The sequence below is a fragment of the Alligator sinensis genome, unplaced genomic scaffold (genome assembly GCF_000455745.1).
Source record: "Alligator sinensis unplaced genomic scaffold, ASM45574v1 scaffold915_1, whole genome shotgun sequence".
NCBI classification, from domain to species: Eukaryota; Metazoa; Chordata; order Crocodylia; family Alligatoridae; genus Alligator; species Alligator sinensis.
In genome coordinates, this window is record NW_005842597.1 from 98,993 (window position 1) to 124,077 (window position 25,085).

The following is a 25,085-nucleotide window of genomic DNA, read 5'->3' on the forward strand; positions in this document are numbered from 1 at the left end:
GGGACGCTTCATCTGTTTCACCATCTCAGTGTTCATGAGCCATGTCTGGTACCTCGAGGTACATAGAAAAACAACATATAAAGCTGTGTCTACGGCCAAATCATCGAATCTCTCCAAATCGATTCAGAGGCTTCCAATTCAATTTGGAGAGATTAATGGGTCTCCTGATTCGATCTGGAGGTTTGGCCACTGAATTGGGCTGAATCTCCTATGAATCAAATCAGCAACCAAAGCTTTGCACAGTCCTAATAAGCAGTAGTCGGACAATAGACAGTCAAAGTGGCATCACTTTTATGTAACTATAAGGATAAAACTGTGCCAGAAATGACTGGCACCTGTTATGAATAAAGAGGACAGGCTGAAGCTGTATTCACAAGAAAATATGTCTCTAATTACTAAAAACCGGGATGAAGTGATCCCAGCAGTAAAGCTATTGAAACTTTATTCACGAACACTGGTGTGAATAAAATATTGGTTGCTCATATGGCATTCATGAGATTCTCTGCTAATATTTGTACAGACAAGGTTTTATTTATGAGAATACACATGGAAAGTGAAAGTTTTGAGCTACTTAAGGGACCATATGTTCATATGAGCAGTCTGCACAAACACTTATTACACTAACAAGTCTTAGAATCAGAGTCTCTAAGAGCATCTACATGAGATGCCTTACTGCACAGTAGAGCTAATTACTGCATAGTAAGTGTCCACGTCTACACAGGCAGATGCTTACTACACTGTAATTGGCTGTAATTGCTATTAAATTTGCTACCTGCAAATTCAAGTAGCTAGACACCTCTGGCTTTGCTCCTAGCGAGAGAATTGGCACATCCCTGTTGAAGTCCCCATCCTTAGCTGTAGGCAACACCCAATGGCCCTGGGGAGGCTTAAAAACACCCTGACATATAGCAGGAATAAAAGGAGGGTAATTGGAGCAAGCAGCTTGGTAGAAAATAGGTATAGATCATCCATGACCAGTGGCTGTCCAACCTCTTTCTGAACACCTCCAGTGATGGAGAGTCCACAGCTTCCCTAGGCAGTCTATTCCACTCGCTCACTATTCTCAGAGTGAAGAAGTTTTCCTGGATATCCAATCTAAATTTATTTTGCTGCAACTTCAAGCCATTGGTCTACATCCTCCTCTCTGCAGCAAGACAGAAAAGGAGGTTTCCCTCTTCTTTATGGCAGCCCTTCAAGTATTTGAAGATTGCTATCATGTTTCCTTTTAAGTGCCTTTTCCACAAGCTGAACATGCCTAGTTCCTTCAGCCTTTCCTCATATAACTTGCTTTCCAAGCCCTTGATCATCTTTGTTGCCCGCCTCTAGACGCTAACTTCTCCACATCCTTTTTTAAAATTCAGAGCCCAGAACTGCACACTGTACTCCAGATGAGGCCTAACCAGTGTTGAAGAGAGGCACTATCACCTCCCATGTCTTGGAATTAATGCTTCTATTGATGCAGCACAAAACCGCATTTGCCTTTTGTGAAGCTGCATCACGCTGCAGACTCATATTGAGTCTGTGGTCTACCAAGACTGCCAAGTTCTTTTCCACAGAGCTGTCATCCAGCCAAGTATCCCTCATTTTGTATTTATATTTTTGATAATTCCTTCCAGTTTTCTATCCACCTTGTAGCAGTTTTATCCAGCAAACATTTCTCCAGTTTGTTTATGAGACGGTCATTTTGGGGACCTTGTCAAAAGCCTTGCTGAAGTCCAGATACACTCTATCTACAGCATTCCATTCATGCACCTGAGTAGTTACTTTGTTAAAAAAGGAGGCTAGGTTTGTCTGACATGATTTGTTTTTCACAAATCCATGCTGGCTGGTTGTGATCAGCTTTTCCTCCTCCAGATACTTGTAAATGGCTTTCCTTAGGATATGCTCCAGTAACTTCCCAGGTATTGATAACCGGTGAGGCTAATTGGTCTGTAGTTCCCTGGGTTCTCCTTCTTGCCCTTTTTAAAAAGGTGCACTACATTGGCCCTTTTTCAGTCTTCTGGTACCTGGCCCATCTCCCATGACTTCATTAAGATCATTGCCAAGGTCTCTAGGATCTCCTCTGCCAGTTCCTTCCAGACCATGGGATGAAGCTCATCCAGCCCTGCTGACTTGAATTTATTCAGGCCCAACAAAAGCTCTCTGACTGTCTCTTTTGTTATCTCCAACAAAACAGATTGTTGTTGTAGAACATCTCACCTGGCAGAGGAAAATGACTATAACCAATAATGTTCTGTATGTAAATCCATAATTTGAATATAGAAGATGAAGATGGCCTTAATGTTTAGGGACAGGAAGAAAATGTGATCCATCCCATTGAAAAGACATGCTCATTGACATTTATGTAACCAGCATCTTAGAAAGGCTTATTAGAAGATATAACGCAGCAAATTATATAAATTCAAATACTGTGTAGGCTGTCTTGACTTTGGAAAGAATGTGGTCCAATCAATGTATATTGTTTCTGTAGACCAAATATGTATGTTCTCATCTATGAAACATGGTTTAGAAAATATGAATAAGGTGAATAATGTATTTAAGTACAGTTGAGGAGTCCTTAAATATTTTTCTTTCAGGTATGTACAAAAGTGCTAATAGTACATTTTTGTCTATGTCACTCTTTTCCTTTATGACTATAAATGTAACACATCACTATTTCACCTTTAGATATTAAGCTGCCTGAATACAATTTTGCTTTTTGTTGAAGTAATTTATTCACCTAGGAATTACAGAACAACAGTGGAAAGTTAATTACTTATATTCACTTACATCACCTGGAGTTTAGTATCTTGTGTCCAAAAACGTAACTTATCGTCTTTCAGTATATAAACAGGAACTTTCTACATTTGGTCTTGATAAATGTAATGGTATATGCAAGGGAAAATATGTCCAGGTTTGAACAGCAAGCTTCTTAATACTGTAATCAAGAACTGTAGAGTGTCTTTACTTGACCCAGGGTGGGGGTGGGAGTGGGGTGTTTTAATTAGAGAAGCTCTTGAGAGCCACTCTAATTAAAGTGCCCATAGTGTCTCATGTATTCAGCGCCCCACACTTCAAAATGGTGGCAGGGGTGCTTTAACTAAAGCTCATTCAACAATCTTTGGTTAAAGTGCCCCCAGAGCCATTTTGAAGTGTGGGGACACTGAATACACGTGATGCCGAGGCTGCTGGAGTGTGCTAAATAGCACACTCCAGCAGACATGATTAATTGAGTCTGTTTTGACCCGTTCTAATTAGAATGCATCAGAGCAGGTGTTGGGAATGTGTATAGGTGTCCATTTTCTTCATTACAAACAGCAATCTACTATAACTGTTAAACAGCAGTTAAAAGTAGTAATTTTTTTTATTTATAAAGGAAAATAGTATAATTACCAAATTTAATAACCTCAGCAAAGTGATATTTCTTTAAACTACAACATGAAAAAGATACATTTTTGAAGATACGATCCAGGGATGTGCAGTTTAGATATGAATGTGGATTTGAGTATATCCAATGTTCGAATTTCTCTTTGGACCAAGTTCTACTTTTTAAAGTTCAATAGACTCAATTCCTCAAACACACGGCAGGGCGCACCAATAACTAAACTGATTAAAATTACCTTCAGAGATTGGGTTAGGTAGCAGTTTGGTCCAGAGTACCCAGGATCACAGATGCACTGTTCTTTCAAGCAGTCACCATGGCCTCTACAGTTTTCTAAGCAACCAGGTCCCAGATAGAAATTATCAATGGCCCACTGCATATCTGAATATTTTTGATAGAACCTAAACCTCACTGGACTAGAAACACAAGAATGAAGAAAAACAGATATAGATAAAACAGATCGTTTTGTACAAATGAAAACAGTAGACTAAATACATATGTTTATGGATAGCACAGTACAGGGAAAAATTGGACTCTTCCCTATAGAAGATATGGTAATTAATATTTTTATTATATGCTAGTAATTCTTCTAAATGATACTTATAATTATGTTATTATTTAAACAAGGTTATCATTATTTTTAACCAAAATGATAAGATGCATATTTCTTGCTTTCAGATTAAAAATGTTTGTTTTGTAAAACAAAGAGATTTTTCACATGAGCTCTACTGTACATCTTCTCACTCAGCCCTTGACTTGTAAGTAGTTCCACTGAATACAGTGGCAGTACCTATGATGCACAATTAGGCATCTTTAGAATCAGGATATTTTAAATTAATGTTTGGCAGTCTTCATAGTAATCCACTGAAACATATATATATATCCCTTAGAACATACCTACTTGATCTGGGAGATTCATTGTTGACAGAAAGCCAGAACAAAGTTATCTTTAGAGAGAATTTATTTTTAAAATAAATAATTTAAAGCTTTAAAATAAAACAACCTCATTTTTATGGAGAAAAGACAAATTAATGCAGCATTTACAGATTATTTGAGTAAATCTTTTCTATAAAAAAGCAAAATTCTTGTCACTAGTAGAATGTGGTCTGTAGGCAGGTTAAAATATGCAGTACAGATTCGGACTGAAAGAGGAAAACTTCCTTTTGTCATTTGTTCATTGCCAAATTTGGTAAGAAAGAATAAGAAATATACAGCACAGATGGTCATATCATTCTGCTGCTTTGAGTTTTTATAGAAAAATCAAGTCTCAATTATATTCCTTTAAAGTCTAGAATGGCATTGCCCAAGAAAGCTGGATTAAAGATAAAGTGGTGCAGCCTAGATGAGACAGAGGCATGAAATATGATCTTGATCTCTTATTTCTAGGATGGCAGGGACTAGAGTTGAAATAAGTTAGCTACCAAGAAGGGAGAACTTGGCAATAGTCTCCAGCAAACTCTTAGGAGTAGAGCTTTGAAGAAAATTCCATTCAGCCCCTTTCTGTAGGAAGAAAAGCTGATGTGTGATGCAGGGACTCTTCAATAGTAAGATAAGGGAAAAATGAGAGGAACTTCTGAGGACCTTCAAAGAAAATTAATATGTCAGTAGTTCAGAAGCCCAGAAGGTGGTTCAAACTTGAAAACTGACTTTAAGTTTCCATGCTAATTATTTCTCCATATCTCACTTGCTAGGATTATAAATAATACAAAAAAATGTCCCTTCTCCCAATAGCTACCTCTGGAAAACCAATGTGGGATCTTCAATTAAGAGTGTTTTTTCTGATGCATAAAAAGATTCAGTGTATCTAATTTTACCGTTAGTTATTCCAGTATAGCTTTTTTTGTTTACAAACACACGCAGCTAGAATTCAGTTAAAATTCTGGTGATGTTAAGAGAAAGGACAGTCTAGTTTCTCCCAGGGTTATGTTGGCCCTGCAGGGCTATTGGAGACATAAGTTAATAAACCTCTTTATTAAAATAGACAGCTGTGGGGACCTGATAGATTTTGAATAGACAAAAAGGAATTGATTTACCAGAGTTCTTAAGCATATGCTTGATTTAAAGTCCTGAAATCCTTAAAATTAGGTGAGTACTTAAGAAGGTTGCTGAACAGAGGCTAAAGTGCATGTTTTAAATAAATGTATATATAATTATGATTTTCAGGCTATAATTCCTTTTAAGACTGTACCCACCATGATGATTTGCTTTTTCATACTTACTTGCCCACAAGGTTTTCAGGCAGTAGATACGTTATCCTTTTCCATCCTTTTGTTGGAAAGAAGACAGAGGGCTGTGAAACACTCCCAGAACATTTTGGATCAGCAGGTAAGCACTGAGGTACTAAATAGCTCCAACTCACACCAAAGTCAGTGGAATACTGCACGTGGACTTGGTTCTGTGCAATTTTTTCTGAAGTTTTACATCCAACAGAAATCTAAGACAGATAAAAGGAGGTAACTAGGTATAATCCTTCCCGTCCCAGAACTGTGTGGATGGTTATGTTTTAAGAAATTATACAGAAAGAAAAGTGACTGTAGAGTATACTTTGAGTTACAGCACTTGCAGAACTTACATCACACTTGTCATTCTGTAGCTTTCGTTATTCCCAATGTGCAAACTGGAAATTGAGTGAAAGTCATACTACAAGTCAATGGATCTTGATTTCCTGACTCCCAAGACTGGTGTTATATTCACCATTAAGGTGCACTTCTCCTATTACTGTCCCATAACAGTGCAATTTAAAACACCAATATTTGAAATGGCAGTAAATAATAAAGCCAATGTTTTGATTAGCTGTTACTTCACTAATCAGTTATGACAAAATATGCAGTGCACTGGGGGGTGAATCTTCCAGCTGCATCATGTTCATACTCCTGCAGCACTGGAGAAGAACCCAAGATTATGTTTGTAAACTGTCAGTAATATTAAGTATTAAGTAGTAAAACGTAGGCCAGTTACTGGAGAGTGACATCATAAGCCCTTAAGCAGCATATAGCCCCCTGGCCTATATATCATTTGCTCTTCTGGAAATTTAGGGGGCATATAGCCCCCTGGCCTATATATCATTTGCTCTTCTGGAAATTTTTCCAGGAGAGAAAAACAGCAGAACAACAGGTTGTCAGAACTATGTACAACAGTGGTTTGCAAACATTTTTGGCTGTGTATCCCTTTACCTGCAAAATATTGCTAGTCATCCCCCCTGCAACAGACGCATTTGCATGTTCATTCCGTAGGAAGAATGGGCGTCTTTACACATGCTCCGGGGTAGGGGAGGGGGGCACTTTAATTAGAATGGCTCTTGGAAACTAATTAAAGTGCCTGCAGTGTCTTGTGTATTCAGTGTCCGTGCTTCAAAATGGCTGCAGGGGCGCTTTAACTAAAGCTCGTTTGATGAGCTTTAGTTGAAGTTCTCCCACTGCCATTTTGAAGCATGGGGATGCTGAATATACATGGTGCTGAGGCTGCTGAAGCATGCTAATTAGCACGTTCCAACAGACTTGATTAATCAAGTCTACTCCAGCCATGAATGACGCATGCCCCGGCGGCTGGCGGGGTACAGTGGTGGCAGGAGTGCAGCGGTGGGAGCATGGCAGCAGTAAGCCACCGGCACTGTCAGCAGAGTGGGGAGGGGGAGCGAGCGCTGACCAGGGGTTGGTGACCACCTGCAGACTCCGCCAGCGGCACCTTTTTGAGGGGGTACACCGCCATGCTCAGGGGTGCACATGTACCCATGTGCACCCCCTACGTGTCGCCCCTGACTCCAGCACATTCTAATTAGACCATGGAGCAGATGTCAGGGACGTGTAACGGTGCCCAATGTTGACAGTGATGTCAACATGCTGCAATGTTATCGTTTACCATGCACTGACCTGTCAGAAGCTCCACTGTCATTACTAAACTTTAGGCAAAGCCGAGGTATGTGTACCACAGTTTGAAAATGATGGAGAAGACAAAGATGATAAAGCGTTTACCTTGAATTGCATAATCCAGCCTTCTGTAGGAGTTAGGTCATGGGTAACTGCATAAACTTCCCTGCCATCGTGGCTACCACAGATCATAACCCCATCAGGAGATTCACAGAATCTTTCAATTGAGCAATCATCATGGAACAGCCAGTGTTCATTCACTTAAAAAATATGAAAGTTAATATTGTATTACTGAAACACCTAAATAGTGTAAATTGCTAATGAAAGAGAGGCTTATTTTTTCAACTGTGTACAAATAAGTTAGTATTGATCTGTGAAATATTTCTGAGAACTTTAGTACCCATCATTCCCATATAACTGTATTATATTTACTGTTCACAGCATCCTTTGCTACTTCTGAGCACAGACATTTTAAAATATATTTTAATACATAAGAATTAATATTCATAGTATAAAGTCTTGTTACACTAGACCCTATAAAGGGAAATTTATGGTTTTATAACATACATATCATTTAAAAAGATACATAGTATCTTTAACAAATGCACAAATATTTCCCCTTTTTCTTAGTAGCTATAAAACACAACAATTTAACCACCTTAGGAACTATTTTAAACACCTCTGTTTGAAAATGTCCATAAAATAGGAAGCAAATTTCCAGGGCAGGAAATTATTTTAGAATAATAACAAGAAATGTTTTTGATGAAAACAACAGATTTTTTTTTCTGGCTACATGGTGCATATATAACGAAAAATATTGAGACAAATCCTTTTTTCTCTTGAAGAAAATTGTATCTTATAAGTGAATTTACTTAATAAGAAGTCATTCCGTCTAAATGGCTGGCCACTTAACATACAGTCTATACTATTTCTTTAAAATCTGTATTTTTTTCTATATTTACTCTTTTCTTTCATGCACCGTTAGTAGCTTTAAAAGCAAGTTGCTACATCTGGTTGTACAAAAATATTATAAAAGTATAATACACAGACTGTCTCTGGTATCCTTTGCAGTGAGATCAGCAAGCTCAGGTTTAGAAGCAGCTCCACTAACTTCATGCTCTTTGATTCTGATCTGTATCAAACTTTTACCTGTAGTTTTGTCTTCCATAAACATATCAAAAGCAATCCTTCCTGTGGGGCCAGCATCTGCTGGGGAACGTTCATGCTGTGGCAATGGAGCACTGCTAAAGGTGTCTAACATCACCGTCCTCTGATCTGCTGAGCCAGATATCAGCACATTGTCAACAGCCCAGTCATTCTGATCCAAACCATCGTGTTTTGGTTGCCACCAACGGAAACGGGTGCCAATCACTTTGGCATCGTGGGGAAGAAGAATGTTCACAAAGCTGAAATGCAATCATTAAAAGAAGTCATGTGGGAGGCAGGTCTTTCTTTATCCCTTGGATTGTGAAAGGAAAAATAAAATGAAGTTGAAAATAGCCACCTGACTAGGACCAGCTGCTTTGACAAAGTCCATCCCCACCACCAGTTGGTGTGAAGGGGACAATCTTAATGACTGAACCCTAGTTCCCTGTATTGAGGATGTCCCTACCACAGAGGAATCCTCAGTGGCATGGAGCATTCATGACTGTTCCTACACATTATCCTCTCTCACAAGGGGTGTGATAGGTACAGGGAGAAATAAGAGGGAAGAACAACTGGTGTGTTGCTGAACTGTCCTTCTGAGGACCACTACCAGTGGCACCCATTTCTTTTCTAGATTGCACAGAAGTGAGTTCCACTCTCAATGACAAAGCTTTTTCACTGGCTTCGACAACAATTTTGTGCTTATGTCATTTAGAAACCTTCTTATAAATAAATAGTAAAATCCACGAAAGGATTTTATAAATCAAAGTGAGATTTCTGATGAGCATAGTTTTACTTTAATATTTACTAGTGAAATACAGCCATACATTTGCCAGTTAAACTGGTTGACGCAGACTCCATCTAATTAAACTGGTGTTAAACTAACCAGTTTTAAGTCCAACGTTTACGCACATGCTAACTTATACCTACATTTCACATGGAGCATGTGTAAAATGTATCCAAAAATGCCTGCATTGATACTGGGCTACTTTAAGGGGCTACAGATTAAAAATCTTCTTACTTCCAAGCAATACTTTTAAAAGTCAGGACAGACTTTGAAAAATCCAAGTGTGCTAGTTAGAAGAAGAATATATTCCTTTGTATTATTAATGCGTGTTAGCAAAAGAATATATTTACAGACCCAGGTTTGCTGAACTGGTCATAGAAGATTTCCATTAAGAGGTTCCAGGTAATTCCTCCATTCACAGAGTACTCAAGCAGAACTCCTTGGTTCCGATTGTTAGGAGTTATCAGGCATCCATACATGAAATAAAACTGGATGAATTCTGCATTAGTGAGGTTCAAATCCATTGTAACTAGCAAACGACTACAAGCCTGAAAAAGGAAAAAAAAACCCTGTTAGTGTGGCAGGGCAGTGAACCTAGGACTGTGATGTTTTTCAACTACTTCCTGAAAACTCAACTAAAGATTTCATTTTTCAGTTGTTTTACTTAAGGCTCAACCCCTTAATAAGAAGGTTTACAAGTTTGAAACAAAATAATAATTCTCTAATGATTATTTACAATTTTGGAATTAGCAATTTTGTAAAAAAATGGAATATGCTATATTTCATTCTGTTGGCATTTATTTTACCTTTGGAAGGGATAAAAGACGACATCTAATTTTGTGACAGCAGTTTTGCAACTACAAACAATTTGCCTGTTTAATTATTGTAACAATCAGATGCAGGTGCTGTTCTAAACATACCCAAAATAGACTCCAAAATAACTGTGTTCATATATTACTAAAGTACTGTGAATATATATGTACCTGTAGTGAGCCAGGAGTAGTACTGAATTCAGATCCCCTGCACAAATTATCTTTGGCAGCAGTACAAAGAGTTTCTATGAGCAAGCCTTTTTGGAATGAGTAGGTATATTCATATATACATAGTCTCTCCCTCGCTCTATAGTCTGCATTCCAGATGGCTTCTCCTTTCAGAGGATCTGTACATTGAGTCCTCCTTGTGTAGGAGATGGTATATACAGGAGAAGGGGTATCAATTCTCTTTATTGTTTTTTGATGGGCACCAATACTATCTGCCAGTGTTTGACCCCAAACCAGGAAGTAAACGTAAATTTAACATTTCCTATACTTAAATTTCTATGAGGTTTTAAAATCAATCCCATCATTAAAGACAACAGGCAAGAGATAACCACAGAGTAAAACACTAACCCCACTGAAATGAAGAGCCATTCCAGAGGCCACTGCTCCACAGACTGTGCTCAATTTCCCCCCATTTACTGTTAGCCAGTTCTGATTAGATGGAGCTCGGTTGAAGTTATCTTTAAGTTGTGTTGGAAGGGATGTCTCAGACTCATCACAGTAGAGCCCACCCCAGTGTTCATCGCAGCTGCAGAGGAAAACAATACAAAAAGTGAACACATTTAGAAAGGTTTTCTGCACAAAGATTTAATCAATATTATTTTATTCCAGATGAGGCTATTTGTCTTGCGTGGCATGGATTCACATGGATTCCTCTTTCAGAAGTTGTTAATATTAAACAAGATATAATTAAATAATATAAAGTCCCACAGGTATGTGGTTTTCATTCAAGCTGATAACATGCCAGGTACAGAGTAGTACACTCCTATCATGGAGCCTTATCAGTCAAAGAAACTGTATTTTGATAGATAAATCTATTAAGATAACAAGCCAGCCTAACCAAACACATTGCCTTTTAGTGCTTTAAGCAGGGAGGAAAATACAGAAATGTGTATGTTGCACAGTCACAATATAATTATGCATCTAGGGGCAATTTCGGCTGTCTTTTGTGAAGGGAGAGAGCCAAACATTCAGTAGAATGGGTACTATGCTGCTGCAGAATGGGTACTGTTTTATCTCAATGTGGAGCTCCATGGGTACCACTACTGGCACAACAGAGATCCATTTGGAAAATGGGTATGGCAATAGGCCACAGAGTCTACACTAATGCTGAGGTCAGCATGGCAACTACAAGGTGCCCACTGGACAAGATTATGTCCTCCTACTCAGAAGAGAGAGCCAACATCCAGCCCTGGATGCTAGGAACAGGAATAACCTGTGAGGAAAAGGGAACTGGAATGAAACCCCCATGCAAAAGACCAAGGAGACCCGGACTGTTTTCTCTGCACCCCTATGGGTGCCAGTTACTTTAGAGAGGACAGTAACCTACCTCAGCTAATGAGGTTCTGAGAGGGAATCTATTTCCATCACCCAGCCTAGAGGACAGAACAGTTTGTATACAGCTCCTGGGAGCTGGGGGAAGCACTGTGCTGTCCCTTTCCCTATCCTCTCTCAGGGGCAGCACCATTCCATACTGTATCTCTTGAAGGACAAATCTAGCCATCAAAGTCTGAAGTGATGCATTCTCTAATGTGCCCACCCACCCTCATCTTAGCATTTTATTTCTCAAGTGGTGCTATGCCTCTTACTGTTTCAAAAAAGAAATATGCTTTCAAGTCATTACCTTGAAATTACAGTATCCACCTCAGGAAAAGAGCTATACTTACACACAGTTGCCTTGTGTGCACCTCCCATGGCCACTGCACATATCTATACAGCCATCTCCAATGTAGACATTGTCTATAGCCCATGTTTGCTGCTTGTCAAATGGAGCTGGCTGGTGCCAGCGGAAACGAGTTGCTTGAGACCTTTGGGAAAGAAAGGGAAAGAAGATAGGATTTCCACTTGTGCTAAACTTTATTTAAATGGAAAGGAAACCTAATTGTGTCTCTTCCTCCAGACTTGAGCTGTATGTGAAAGGAGGACTGATTTCTTCATTGAATAAACCCAAGCTGAATCAACAGAATTACAGAGCCCCATGCAAAGCAAATTATTCAGCCTGTAGCCAAGACTGGGGAAAAGGGAGCTGGTTTCATGGTGGGGAGATGGGAATAGGAATGTGTCCATGTGCATTTGTGGGGAGACAGAGAAATTAGGCCCGATCCATCTACCACTGAGACCAATAGGGATTATCTCATTAAGTTCAGGGAGCATTAGATCACACCTGTGATCATGAAAATGTGTGCCTCCTGAGGCTGGGGGGGCACAGTGATCGCTCGCAGGCAGCATCGGTGTTGGCAGCAGGGGCATAGCGGCGAGTGAGGACTGCCCGCAGGCGGCCGTGGTGACATTGGTGGCAAGGGCAGCCCGAACAAGGACTGTCCACAGGCAGCTGTGGTGATGTCAGTGGTGAGGGCAGGCTGAGCAGGGACCGCCCGCAGGCAGTGTCGCAGGCGTTGGTGGTGGCCAATTTTAGGGGAGGCACATGCCCCCCCAATGCATCACCTATGCCTGTGATTTATGCAGAACTAGTAAGTGGGGCAAAATGCTGTATGTGTGATGCAAGTTGGCTAGAACGTCAATAAACGGGGAAGTGATTTTTCACTATTTAAGGGGTTGCTGAGGGTTGGGGACAATTTCTGTCTTTGCAGTATAGGGGGCAATTCTGGCCTAACCTGGCACTCAGGGCAGATGCCCCTTTCACCCTCCCCTAGTTAAGCTACTGACTAGATGAGACAAACCCAGGGTACAAGTAAATTTCCCACCCTTGCTACGCTTGGTTTAGCTCCAATGGTAGTGGCAGTGCTGGGAGTGCTTGCATAACCCCGCTACTATCAGCTGTTAGTGTTTTACCCACTATATCACCTCCCCTAAAATGGAAAAGGATTAGATGGTGCAGTAGTTAAGACTTCAGCTATTGGCTTACATGCTTAGTAGCCAGCTTCCAAAGTAGCAATGATACAAAATATTAAGAAAGCTAAGTGTAAGGTGAAATTCTAGATACAGGGAAGTCAATGACAGTTTTACCATTAACTTCAGTGGAGACAGGATTTGACACTATGCAGAGAAGGAATTGACTGAAAACAAATTTAACAGAATGCAGATAAAAATGGAGTTACTTTAATTATGCAGTTTTAAATTAAATCTTGCACATTTTATTGTATTTAAACTCTAGGTGGCAGCATTGAGCTTTATGCTGCTTGCGCAAAAATAATGACCAATTTAAAACTGACCAAATACAGTGCAGTACACAAATAACTTTCTGGTAGAGCCAATGTTTTATTTCATGTTATCAGATGTAATCATTTCTTAATAAGCATTTTACTAAGTCTGGATTTAATTTTTGAGATGGCTGGACTATCTGATTTAGATTGAACATGAGCTTTTCTCAAAGAAATCCACATAGCTCATCAATGTAGAAAGGTCTGTCTGTCTATGTACATTTTGAGGAAGAACTTGTGAAGGAAAAATAAGCACTAAATCTCACAGTATCTACTTCAGGTTTGGCAACTTCACTAACAATTTATAGAGCTTATTAAATCAGTGAGGCTTCTGCATGAAGTTTTATATTCTGATTTATATTTTAGAATACCATTTTAGACTAAGATATATGAGTTAACTATTTGCTGCCTTATACAGACTCCAAGTTATACAGCACTCTGGGATGTATAAGCCCCAGAAAACTATGCAAGGAGGCTGCACACCAGGAAAACTATTAGGTCAACAGGTAGGCATGTTGCACAAACCGCACACAGAAAAGTGCTACCACACAGCTCAGAATAGCAAAGCATCTCTCACCTAATCCTTATCATGAGTAACCAGGATAATTTGTGGGGGCGATGGCAGTGGGATGTCTCTCATCCCTAACTGAAGGATGAGGTGAGAGGAAGAGCTGTTGGATTAAAATAAGGAACAACCTCTGCCTCAGTGGAGCCTCATCTTCCTTTCCCTGGTTGACAAATTCCAGTCAAAGAGTTCAGTTTAGGGAGCACTGCCATTCATGACGTCATCCTGAGAGTCCCTTTAGGTCTTAAACGTTACAAGCTTTAAATACATGACCCCATTTGTCTTTCCTGCCTAGTGCAGGGGGGCTGGACCTGATAATCGTGTGAGGTCCCTTCCAGCACTTACAATCTATGAGTCTATGAATCTATGAAACAAAGTAAAAACATGGCCCACAGATTTCAAAGAACATATATGTTAAGTCACACAGAAGAATAACTCAGTGAGAGGAGGCCAATACAGACATTAAAACTTACAAATAAGGTTAGCCATCTCATAATCATAATGACTCTATGAAAAGGGACCAGATACCTTAGACAATTAAGAATGGTAGATGGGGATACTCAGTTCTAGTTTATACAGTTGTCATCCAGATATGATTCAAGGGAAATCAGTGTGTGCTCCCAATACTTGGTAAACATGGGCCCCAGTCACAGAAACTGCAGATAGTGCCAAATGGCAATCTTCACAGCTCTCTCACCAGACAGGCTTGAGGCATGTCTGCTGTTGAGACTCCTAGACATATCTTATTAGCTTTAAAATAGAACAGGCACCATTTCCTGAGCTGCATCAGGACAGACCTCAGTACAGACTGAAAAACCCATGTGAGAAGCTGAGTAAATCCCTGGGCAGATAGCCCAGGCTGAGCTGCATGCTGCTACATCTGCACTGCTGTTAGTGCCTGAGCTTCCTAATATAAAGCAGGGAAGTCAACAACATAGGACCTACAGACTGGAGAGTGTAAGTTTACACCATGAATGGTATAAAATGGGGCCTGAACTATTTAATTGCCCTTTGGTGGGTGAGGTGAAATGCGGAGTTGTATTTAGATGCTTGAGCTAAAATAGCTGCTGGTATTTTTATAACCCTGACCCCAGGGTTGGTGCCCCGATTCCTTTCCTTCCTTATGCTACTGGTCAAAAGTCAGTCATATTGTGAGGCAACTCATCCTGACCAGCTTGTGGTACCTTTTCAAATAGAGAACTTTAGTGCTGTCAGTACAGAATGATACTTTGCACAGCATGAAACTCAACCCCAAAATGAAAAACAATTTGTTTCTTTAAAAACAAAAAGAATGTACTGAAAGGAAATGAAGGTGATAATGGGCCAGTATATGAAAGCACAATAGATGTGAACAGTATAAGGGATTCACAGAAAAACAAGAAGCATAAAAATGATACTTAAAACCAAAAATTCAGAGCCAATATCAGCAGATACAGGAAGCAGGTGGGGATCTAGACAATAGAATTAACCAGCAACCTCCAAAAACAACCAGAAATTAATTAGGGTAACGATAACAGTTGCAGTTGTTATAAAATTTTCTGCCTGGAGGTACTGAGAAAAGTCAAAATGGCTCTCTTTAAATCATGGCTTTACATTATCCTCTAAAAGTCAGAATGTACTTAGCTTCCCTGTGGGTATGCTGAAAGGCACAAGAAGCCTCATGGCCTCTTACATTTATTAAGTTGGACACGAGTGCATTCTCTGGGTTTTCCAGACTGTAGGCATTCACTCCACTCTAGTACACACTAGAGAAAAGATCCCCCTAAGAGGATGGAAAGGAGTCAGAATCAGGGCTCCATCTGATCCTCTGCACTGGCCAGCAGACCTCTCTGGGCACAGGACAGGGAGTGTGCTACGCTCACTGATGGGGTGTAACCAAGGACATGTTCCCAGGATGATCAGGGAACTCGGAGCGATGTTGCCTCACTGAATTGTTCTCTTTTTCCCAGGTTGGACCACTTCCACATATACACAAAAGGGATAAATTGATGGAGAGAGAGGATAGATGGGGATATGGTAGAGCAGATAGTCAATTGTCTTCAACGCTCCCCTTTTTAAAATAACTGATAAATCAACACAGTAATTTTGCATTACAAACTCGAAACTTAATATCATTTTCATTTCTTTGTCTGTCTAACTACTCTATATACAACCAGTACACAAACAGCAATTTTTTTTTTTTTGCTCAGGTACTTATGCATTTAGATTTCTCTATATAAAAATGTGTTTACCTTGTATAGGGAGGTAGAGGTAACGTAATCCTGGTCCATTTGTTGAAAGTGTCTGATACCAGAATCCTTTGGAGATGGTACTTGTTGCATTCTACATTAGTGGGAAGACAGTCTTTCGACATGGGGTGCCATGTTAATCCAAGATCCACAGAATATTCCAGCTCAATAGCTAAAAATTGGAATAAAAGTAGTTAATAAAGAAATAGGTATGCTTCCGTAAGTATGTTGTAACAAACTGGTGACCACTGAAGACCTCATTGGTGTCATTGTGATGCCTATCTGGACCACTCAAGTTTACAGTAGCAGCAAGGGTAGTTTCCAGACCATCTTAAACTTAGCAGTCAGGCCTGCCCCTGATTTTGAAGATAATTCATTTGATGACAGTACTTATTGAGCAATTCTGTTTCTGTCCAGTGGAAAACAGGAGTGCATGTACACATTAGTTAAATCATTACAGTTTCTCATATAAAATATATATTATATATTCAATTTAGTTTTTCAGCTAGGTTGACTTCAGTTATATATTTCAATATCATTACCTAGCTGTATTAAATCCATGAATACATTCAAATATAATGAATATCAGCAATTAAAATTATTTTAAGTTTATGATTTACAAACTTTTCTTACAAAAGCAAGTAAAAAATTGCAAAAAATGTCAATGCATTTCTTCACATTGGCTACATGAAGTTGAAGTAACAATAGACACAGAACTGAAACTTAAAACTAAAGTTCCAGCTGCCAAGATTTCCAGGTGAATTGCAAACAGAACGGTGGTTACAGTTATAATGGTGGTAAATTTGCTTTTTGATGACAATGGGCCCATTTCTGTTCCCCCTCCTCATGAGTAACAATCATCTAATAGGTCCTACTGGATGTCTGAACTCAGAAATAGGAATTATACAAATACATGGAGACAAGTGAGTATCCACAATGACAAACACTCTTAAAAAATAGAATCATCTTCACTAAAACGGATCCTCCCTCTATCATGACTGGAAGCACAGTTTCCTGCCTAATTGAATAATGAGTTCAAATAAATGTTAAGTGTAATAGACAAAACAAAAAAGAAGGAAATGTCTTCTTGCCAAGATATAACTAAGCTGTCAGAGTACTCTTAAACTTAACAGAAATGACACTTAAGAGATGCTCTAATAGCTTTAATGCCAAATGAAAAGTAATTATTATGCATGGGGCAGTTGTTAATTTCTAGACTAAAATATCTTGGTTCCAGAGGCTTCAAATAAAAAAAATCAGTTAATCTACTTTAGGGATTTGCTGAAAACACAATTTCCATTTTTTATGCAGAATCCAATGGAAGTGCCTGGAGCTGACTGTGTATGTGTGTGTATGTGTGGGTATATTTCATGCAACCCCCAGCCCCACTTTAAAGCCAAACACTTTCCTCCAAATTCTAATTTAAAATAATGCTATTTAAGTTGCAAATTCAAGCACTTATAAGTTAGGAAATGCAGGTATTATCTTAAGTCTTCCCCATGATTATGCATTACGATATAGTCTTTAATTACAAAGTCATTAATTTTTTCCCACAGATTCTCCTACTTGTTCAGTGCTGTAAACTGAGATCTAAGATGCGTAGAAACCCAAGTCCAAATTCTGATATCACTTTGCCCCAGTATAACTTAGAAATAATTTATACTGATATGCACCTAATATAAATAAATTCAGAATCAAGCGCAAAGGTTTTGTAAGCCCATTATGCAAAATCATGAAAATATGCTGGTTTTCAGCATCATACCAGATTTACTCACATACCCCACACACCTTTCCCCGCAAAATTTAGCCTTCTGGCAGGGAAGCTAAGTTTCTATCCAGAATAGAAACATGGAGCTGCTGCAAAATGGCTACTGCTTCTTTTCCATCTTTTCCCTCCAGCAGTTGCATGGAGAAATGGGTGGAGTAGAGCAGAGGCACATACAGGGCAGGGCAGTGACACATTTGCACCGGGGTTTGATTTCTCCTCCAAGCTAAGTTTAAAAACAACTGCCTGGCAGCAACAGTGGCATTTCTTTTCAGGCAAGGCTAAGGGAGTCAATTGACTTCATGGCTCTTTATAATCTGTTTGATTGCTTCTAATCATTTCATAGGTGTTAAGAAATCCTTCTTCTTTTTAGTAATCTTTATGCCCCACTAATCAAGGCATCCTTTCTTTGGCAATGTTGCTGTCTATTAGTTTCTCCTGGTGTCTCTTCTCTTATTTCACAGCCCTGTAGACTGGTTTTAGCTCATTTAAAAATCCTAGGTCCATCCATGTAGTCTAGTCTTCAGTAGCAGCTATAGTTTCAGCTTTTGCCTAAGCAGCAAAGGTCAAAGAGCCTCTGAAAATTCAGCTCTGAAAGGGTTAAAACCGTAGGTTTTGCATGAGTGAGAAAGGAAGAGGGGATGAGCTGGAGATTAAGCTCTGTCCCTGTTCCATGCATCTTAACTCTGGAAAAATCTTTTTTCTTTATTGTGTCTATCCAAGAACAAGATGTGTATCTGGGTGCCATGCCTTACATCAGTGCTTCCCAAACCTTTCCTCAGCATAACTCTATTTATGGCCCCATTTCCTCAGCATGACCCCTCACTCCCAACCCATAGCCTGCCACCCCTGTCACTCCATCCACCCATTTGGGGTTGTGACCCACAGTTTGGGAACTGCTGCCCTAGGTGGTATCCAGCCTATGGACTGGCCCTGCACCAGTCATTTGGTCCATGGAGCCAAAACATTGAGCACCACTATCTTGAATGAGCTGAGTTAGAATTGCTTTCTTTTCTTAAATGCTTGCAAAGCATTTCAGGAAAGAATGCACATACTAAGTGTACTGGTGTTTGGTGTATGAACGCATCAACAATAAATGCTGAAATTCTAATTTCCTGATAGAAACCAACTAGTTTCCTTGCTTGATTTCTGAGCCTTTATTGCCACAGATGGCTGAATCAGAAAATAGGTAGCCATACACTCCTATACAAGAAGAACAGAGATTTACCAAAAAGCTCTTACCATAACAGGAATCTGTGACAGAGCAGGAGGCTGCAAAATCTATTTGCATGAAAGAATCCTCATTAACCACAATGTCAGTGGTGACAACATAACGGGTGCTAGCTTTTTCGATGAAAACCAGTGCATCTCCAGTAGAACCACACACTGGCATCTTTGTTCCACCTGGATGGAGCAGCCACTTTCTGCTATCCAGTGTGGTGAAATCATCTTCTAGGACTGTGTTACCAGAGATGTTTCCACCAATAAGTATCTGAAACCATTAGAAGAACAGTTTTCTTAGATCATGGAATGAAAAAATAAAATTCAGAAGTTCTTTGAAACTCAGGTATTTACTAGAATCCTAGAGGTGAAAACAATTTACTGGTGATATAGTTCATACCCTGTTAGTGCTGGACTGTTCTATATTCGTCAGAAATTGATTTATCCAGAATTTTCAAAAAAGGAAAAAAAAAGAAAAGAAGAAATCAATAAGTTATATCAGAAAGAGACAGACCGTAAATAGAAGGCAGCCCCTCCAAGTTAACTATTTTGGAAAGGTGGCCACCTGAAAGGAAGAGAAGAGAGCATGAATGCCAAACTAGGGCTTGATCTTGTAAATGCTTATTACAGATGAGTAATTCTGTTCACATGAATAGTCTATTGAACTACTGACTCAACATGACTACCCAGAGAGTAAAATTACTCTCATAAAGAAAAAGTTTACAGAATCATGCCCACAGCAATAATTTTCCTGTTGCCTGCTGAAAGGCAGCATGGCCTCATGCATTTTGGGTGAAATCTTTTGAAAGGGAAGGGAGTTTTGCCATTGACTTCAAGGTCAGTGTACTACCCTTCCTCTCCATGTAGAATGAAATTAATTATTTATCCATTTTTCTGAATTCAGTATGATATTGTTTGTTCTGACAATCATTCAATAGTAGCAAACAACAAAGAGCTAGGAATTAAAGTAAAGGATTTTTATTCAATACGTGAAAGAAAGGAAAGAAAGCTTTGCGATCTTAGAATTTGTGAATGCAACCTTGAGGTGTTTGAGAAATGAACTAACAAATATAAAAATATTTGTATGTTTTACAATATTGGCCTCAAACTTCAGTAATATTACTGCTAGGAACAGTGCCTATTTCCTTTACACTATAGTATACCACTGTGTACTGTGAGGTTATTTCAGATTTATATAGATGTAAGTGTAAACAGAGTGTTTTGGACAACCACCAAAAAATAATGTATTGCTTTCTACAGAAGAAAACCCCAAATCTGGATACTCCCAAACTTCCACTGTGTTCAAAATTAGAAGAGGGATCCAGATGTAATTTCTACAAATAACTCATCTTGTTATAAACTGCCAAAACAAACTCCATATATGGGCATCCCTGAATGTGGGGGTTTTCAAATTTGAGCGGGTGCTGATATATATTTTACATATTACACTTAGCTCTAATCTTAACAAGTTGGCTTTATCCAAGTGTCAAAAAACTCTCTAGTATTGATATGGATATTTGTACCCAGCAAGATAGCAACATATTAAAAGCACAAACACTCCGACACATTAATTTTGATAAATGGTTTTGCTGCATTTTTGTGTTTCTAAAATATCATTCCAAAGGTTTTCTAGGAAGAACGAGTAAAGGAACAAATATAAGCACAGTGGAAATACTGAGCCTGAGGACAATGTGAGGTCATATTTTAAAGTACAAAAGATGAATTACCTGATCAATTACCCATGGGCTGTAAAAATGCCCATTCTCAGATGGTTGCCACCAGCGGAGACGAGTGGAGCTGGAACGGGCCTTCAGGGGAATTTCCATGGCAATGTATCGGCCTACATTGCTTGAATTACTGAAGAGGAATTCTTGAAGCAGGCTCCATGTGAGGCCCCCATTAAGTGAATGTTGTAGAAGTACAGGTTGGCTTCTGGGGTCTGGAACTCCCTTGCCACATCCCAGTCTCATGAAGAACTGCACAAATCTAACATTGTTGACAATTACTGTAACACATCTCTTCATAAAACACCTTGAGAGGACTCAGATCTTCTAAGTATGTTCTGGTTCCCCCATCCCCCAACCCTGGATAATATTTACCAAATAGTCTAATGGCATAGATTGAATCTGTAGACATAAAACCACTTGCCAGCCTAGACTACCTTCAACAAATATGCATATTCCTGTTCACTGTCTAGCCCAGTGTTTCCCTGCTAGAAGAAAGACTCAGCTTAAGGAAGGACTTTTGTCTTCCTTTTCATAGGCCACAGGGCAAAAATTCACTGTGTTGGTAACCTTCCAGAAGAAGCTGATAGTTTTCTATCCTGCTTGAACAGTTTCTCATTTTGACAAAACCTGATAAAAATTGGAAGTGAGACATGTTTCTCTTCTGAACTTACAAGAAAGGGTGTTTTCATTCATTGACTCATCACTGAAAACTTAATTTAAAGTCACATTGCTTTAAATAAACTGGTGTAGGTATAGTCCTCTATATGAGGTCCCTGGCAAAACTCTCTTGGGGACTTTAATGGGACCAAGATTTCATTAAACATCTAAGAAACCATTTTGAAGAAGGAACAACAGACTTGTAAGAATTTTGGGAATCCTTCCTCTGGGGTAAGGAAGAGTACAATCACATACGTGGGGAACTGAAGAAAAACAGAGGTTACATTGATATTTACTCATCAACCTCACATGGGTATTGTGAATATTAATTGATGTTTGCACAGTGCTTTGTAAAAATGTAAAGTGCTTTAACAGTGCTAATTATCATCACTTTAGTACTGGATGCCTGATAGTATAATGAAACACTGTAACAAGGTTTGTATTAGAGAACTGGTTTTGTTTTGATCTTCAGGTAAATTTGCAGGGCAGGAAGACTTTTGAGGGAAAGCTTCTACAAAATACCTTACTAATGAGTCAATTAATTCAAGTGCTCCTTAGTATTGTCAGTTTCTATTCTTACCAAAAATAGCTCCTTTCAATATACATCATGTCAAACTGTGTCCCAGGGAAATATATTACTAGTGCTGTAAAACAACACTGAGGACCTACTTGTATCAACATATCAACTTTAAAGGGTTGGATTTACAGCCGGTGGGTCTTTGTATTCCTATAGTTTCTCTTCTTTGACACTGATCAAGTAATTCAAAGGGAAAAAAAAAGCAAGTGACCTTGTCCCTGTTGGAATCTACCCTGCTTATAGCTTGTTATTCTTTTCTCTTTTTATTTTGAATAATTCATCAGTAAATCTTTCAAGAGATAGCAGTAATCAAAAGTGAAGATAGATTTCTTTTTTTTTGCAGAGTAAATTTTAACTAACCTTTTTCCCATGCCATAAAATATCTTTGAGAAAAAATGTATCTATTTTTAACTGCAAAACCAAAAGTTTGCCTTTAGATGCAACACCAATAGACACCAAAGAAGTGTCTGGACATGTAGTACAACTGAATCTATTTAGATTGTACTCGGAGAACTGGCGAGGATGAAGCCCACGCTGATTCTGACAATATATATTTTTTTAAATCTGTTTTTATCCACTATAAAATCTATTTTATCCACTAATTTATGACTATTTCATATTGAATTTTTTGCAGACAGGATGCTGACAAGACAGACCACTGATCAGATCTTGTATAACAAGTCTTACCTTCCTAACCACTAAGACTTATTTGCTGGCACAGACATAATTACTATTCTCTTTTTTCAGGGGATCTTCTCATGAGGATACACAAGGCTTTTAACATGGTTACTGACCCCAGTGCTCTTACATTTAACCTTGGCAGTTCTCTTTAAAAGATCTGTTGGGAACTCCCACTTTCAGAGTGCCAAATTAATCCCTGGCATAAACTGACATAACTACTAATGATCTCAGTGGGATTTGGCTCATTTATATTATGGAGGAATCTGTTTCAGAGTTTAGTGGGAAGCTGGTGAAGCTAACTATTAACAAACTTCCATTATATTAATTGTGGAAAGCTGAAAATGGATATTAGAAATGACTCTGCAGTGTACACTGTGGCTTTATTCAAAGAGGGTAAGAAAGGAAGCAATTATTTGCCAACAATTTTTCCATTGCATACATTAAAATATTAAACACACTGCCCTGTTTTTCTTTCATTAGCATAGCATTCATTCATCTCCAGTCTTGAAGGAAATTAGGATTTTACATATAACACCTTGAGGTCAATGTATGCAAATCCATTAGGGCCTACCACGGAGAAGGGATAACTGACTATTCTTTGAACGTGAGAGAGAAGGAAAATATATTGTGTTTTTAGAGTGATGGGGCATCTCACAGGACTCTTGTATCTGTGGTAAAACAGTGTTAATTTCAGAACACGGTAGACAATCAAATTCCTGAAAGGGTATTGATGTTTGTGTTTACCAAGCTGTAAAAACACATTTGCTTTGAAGAACTTTGGAAATTAAATGTTAATGCCTGTGATATTAGATGTTAGTGGCAGTCCACCTAAAGCCATGGCTTATTATTTCTCTAAAAATGTAACAGTTAGTAATTAAGTACCACTGTGCACTATGAAGCTGTGCAATAGTGTCACTATTTAAAGCATTTATGCTAATGAGGACTACAAGCCAAAAAAGAGATAAAGACCATATTAAAATATGATTTGCTAAGAGTATTAGACAAGTCTTGCATAAGGAGTAGAAGAATGGTGTACTACAAGTCAGTGAACAAATGAGGAAAAATGCAGCTGATCAAAAAAAGTAATTTAAGCACTATAAGCTTAGATACTGAATGAATCAGAAAACTAGTTGTTCTGATTTGCAGACAATTAACTTTTGCATTGGTTTACTATATAAATAAAGCAGACCTATGTATGTATGTATGTATGTATGTATGCATGCATGCATGTGACCAGACAAGTGAGCACATGCATGTTGTGGCATCTCATACCAGTTTGAGATGCCACAAGAGCCCCCAAGAAGTGGAACAGACTGCTGCCAGAGGTGGTGCAAGCACCTACTCTGGATTCCTTTAAGAGTCAATTGGATGTTTATCTTGCTGGGATCCTGTGACCCCAGCTGACTTCCTGCCCCTGGGGCAGGGGGTTGGACTTGATGATCTTCCGCGGTCCCTTCCAGCCCTAATGTCTATGAAATCTATGAAATCTATAAGAGGTACACTGGGGATGAAAAAATGTTCCTTGTGCTGCATGTTTGCAGCATGGACTCTAATTTTGATACCAGGAAATCCTGGTATATAAAAAAAACACGCTGAAAAAAGCAGCCCCCTGAAGCACCCAGAAGCTGAGTCCTCTGGAGAGATGCCTCAGCATGCTGGAGCAAACAGGAACAGGGCAAGGCAGGAGCAGTGGATTGGACCCAGGCTCCGTCCCTGGTATCTAGGGATGTGGGTGTGGGGGGGCTGCAGGGGTAGGGGAGACTATGTAGGAGGGGTGGGTCCCTCACCCAGCTCCCCGCATGATGCAAAGTGCCCCCTGCAGCAGCAGCAGCCATCAGGGCTCTCATGCTCACTCCTGGCAGACACCCCTGGCAGTGTGGCACTGCCCCAGAATCGGTGGCTGGACATGGTGCAGGGCAGTGTCATCCTGTTGGTGCACGCCTTTGGGCATAACTAGGATGGGTCCAGCTGTCACCCACATCTCCTGGCACCGCATGCTGGAGCTGCGTGCCCCAGGGTCAGGCTGGGTTCTGCCCCCATGGAGCTGGGCTCAGCTGACAGCATGAGGGCCCGTCAGACAGGACCTGGCCCAGCCCAAGGGTGTGGAGCTCTGGCATGTGGTGCTGGGAGCTGGAGGTGACAGCGAGACCTGGCCTGGTTTCATTTGAGGGTGCGTGCTAGTGGGGTGACAGTACCCTGAGCCATGTCCATAAGCTGCCAGGCTGGTGGGGGGAGGGGATCTCTGCTGCCCCCACTGCCCCACGCTGCATGGGGAGCTCTGCCACAAGCCACCCAACCCCCGTCTC

General features: G+C 39.6%; 1 protein-coding gene across 1 annotated transcript in view; it reads right to left on the reverse strand.

The window, feature by feature from the left end:
• The window catches only part of RELN (reelin), a 479,029-nt gene that overhangs the window by 39,118 nt on the left and 414,826 nt on the right, over positions 1-25,085 (reverse strand). Inside the window, exons 44-53 of the mRNA XM_025214714.1 lie at positions 20,865-21,123; positions 19,159-19,408; positions 16,155-16,323; positions 11,865-12,005; positions 10,549-10,726; positions 9,515-9,708; positions 8,377-8,633; positions 7,333-7,487; positions 5,581-5,795; positions 3,600-3,777 (exon numbers count right to left, since the gene is read on the reverse strand). Of these exons, the coding sequence (XP_025070499.1) occupies positions 3,600-3,777; positions 5,581-5,795; positions 7,333-7,487; positions 8,377-8,633; positions 9,515-9,708; positions 10,549-10,726; positions 11,865-12,005; positions 16,155-16,323; positions 19,159-19,408; positions 20,865-21,123 (1,996 nt within the window). The remainder of the gene's footprint in view (positions 1-3,599; positions 3,778-5,580; positions 5,796-7,332; positions 7,488-8,376; positions 8,634-9,514; positions 9,709-10,548; positions 10,727-11,864; positions 12,006-16,154; positions 16,324-19,158; positions 19,409-20,864; positions 21,124-25,085) is intronic.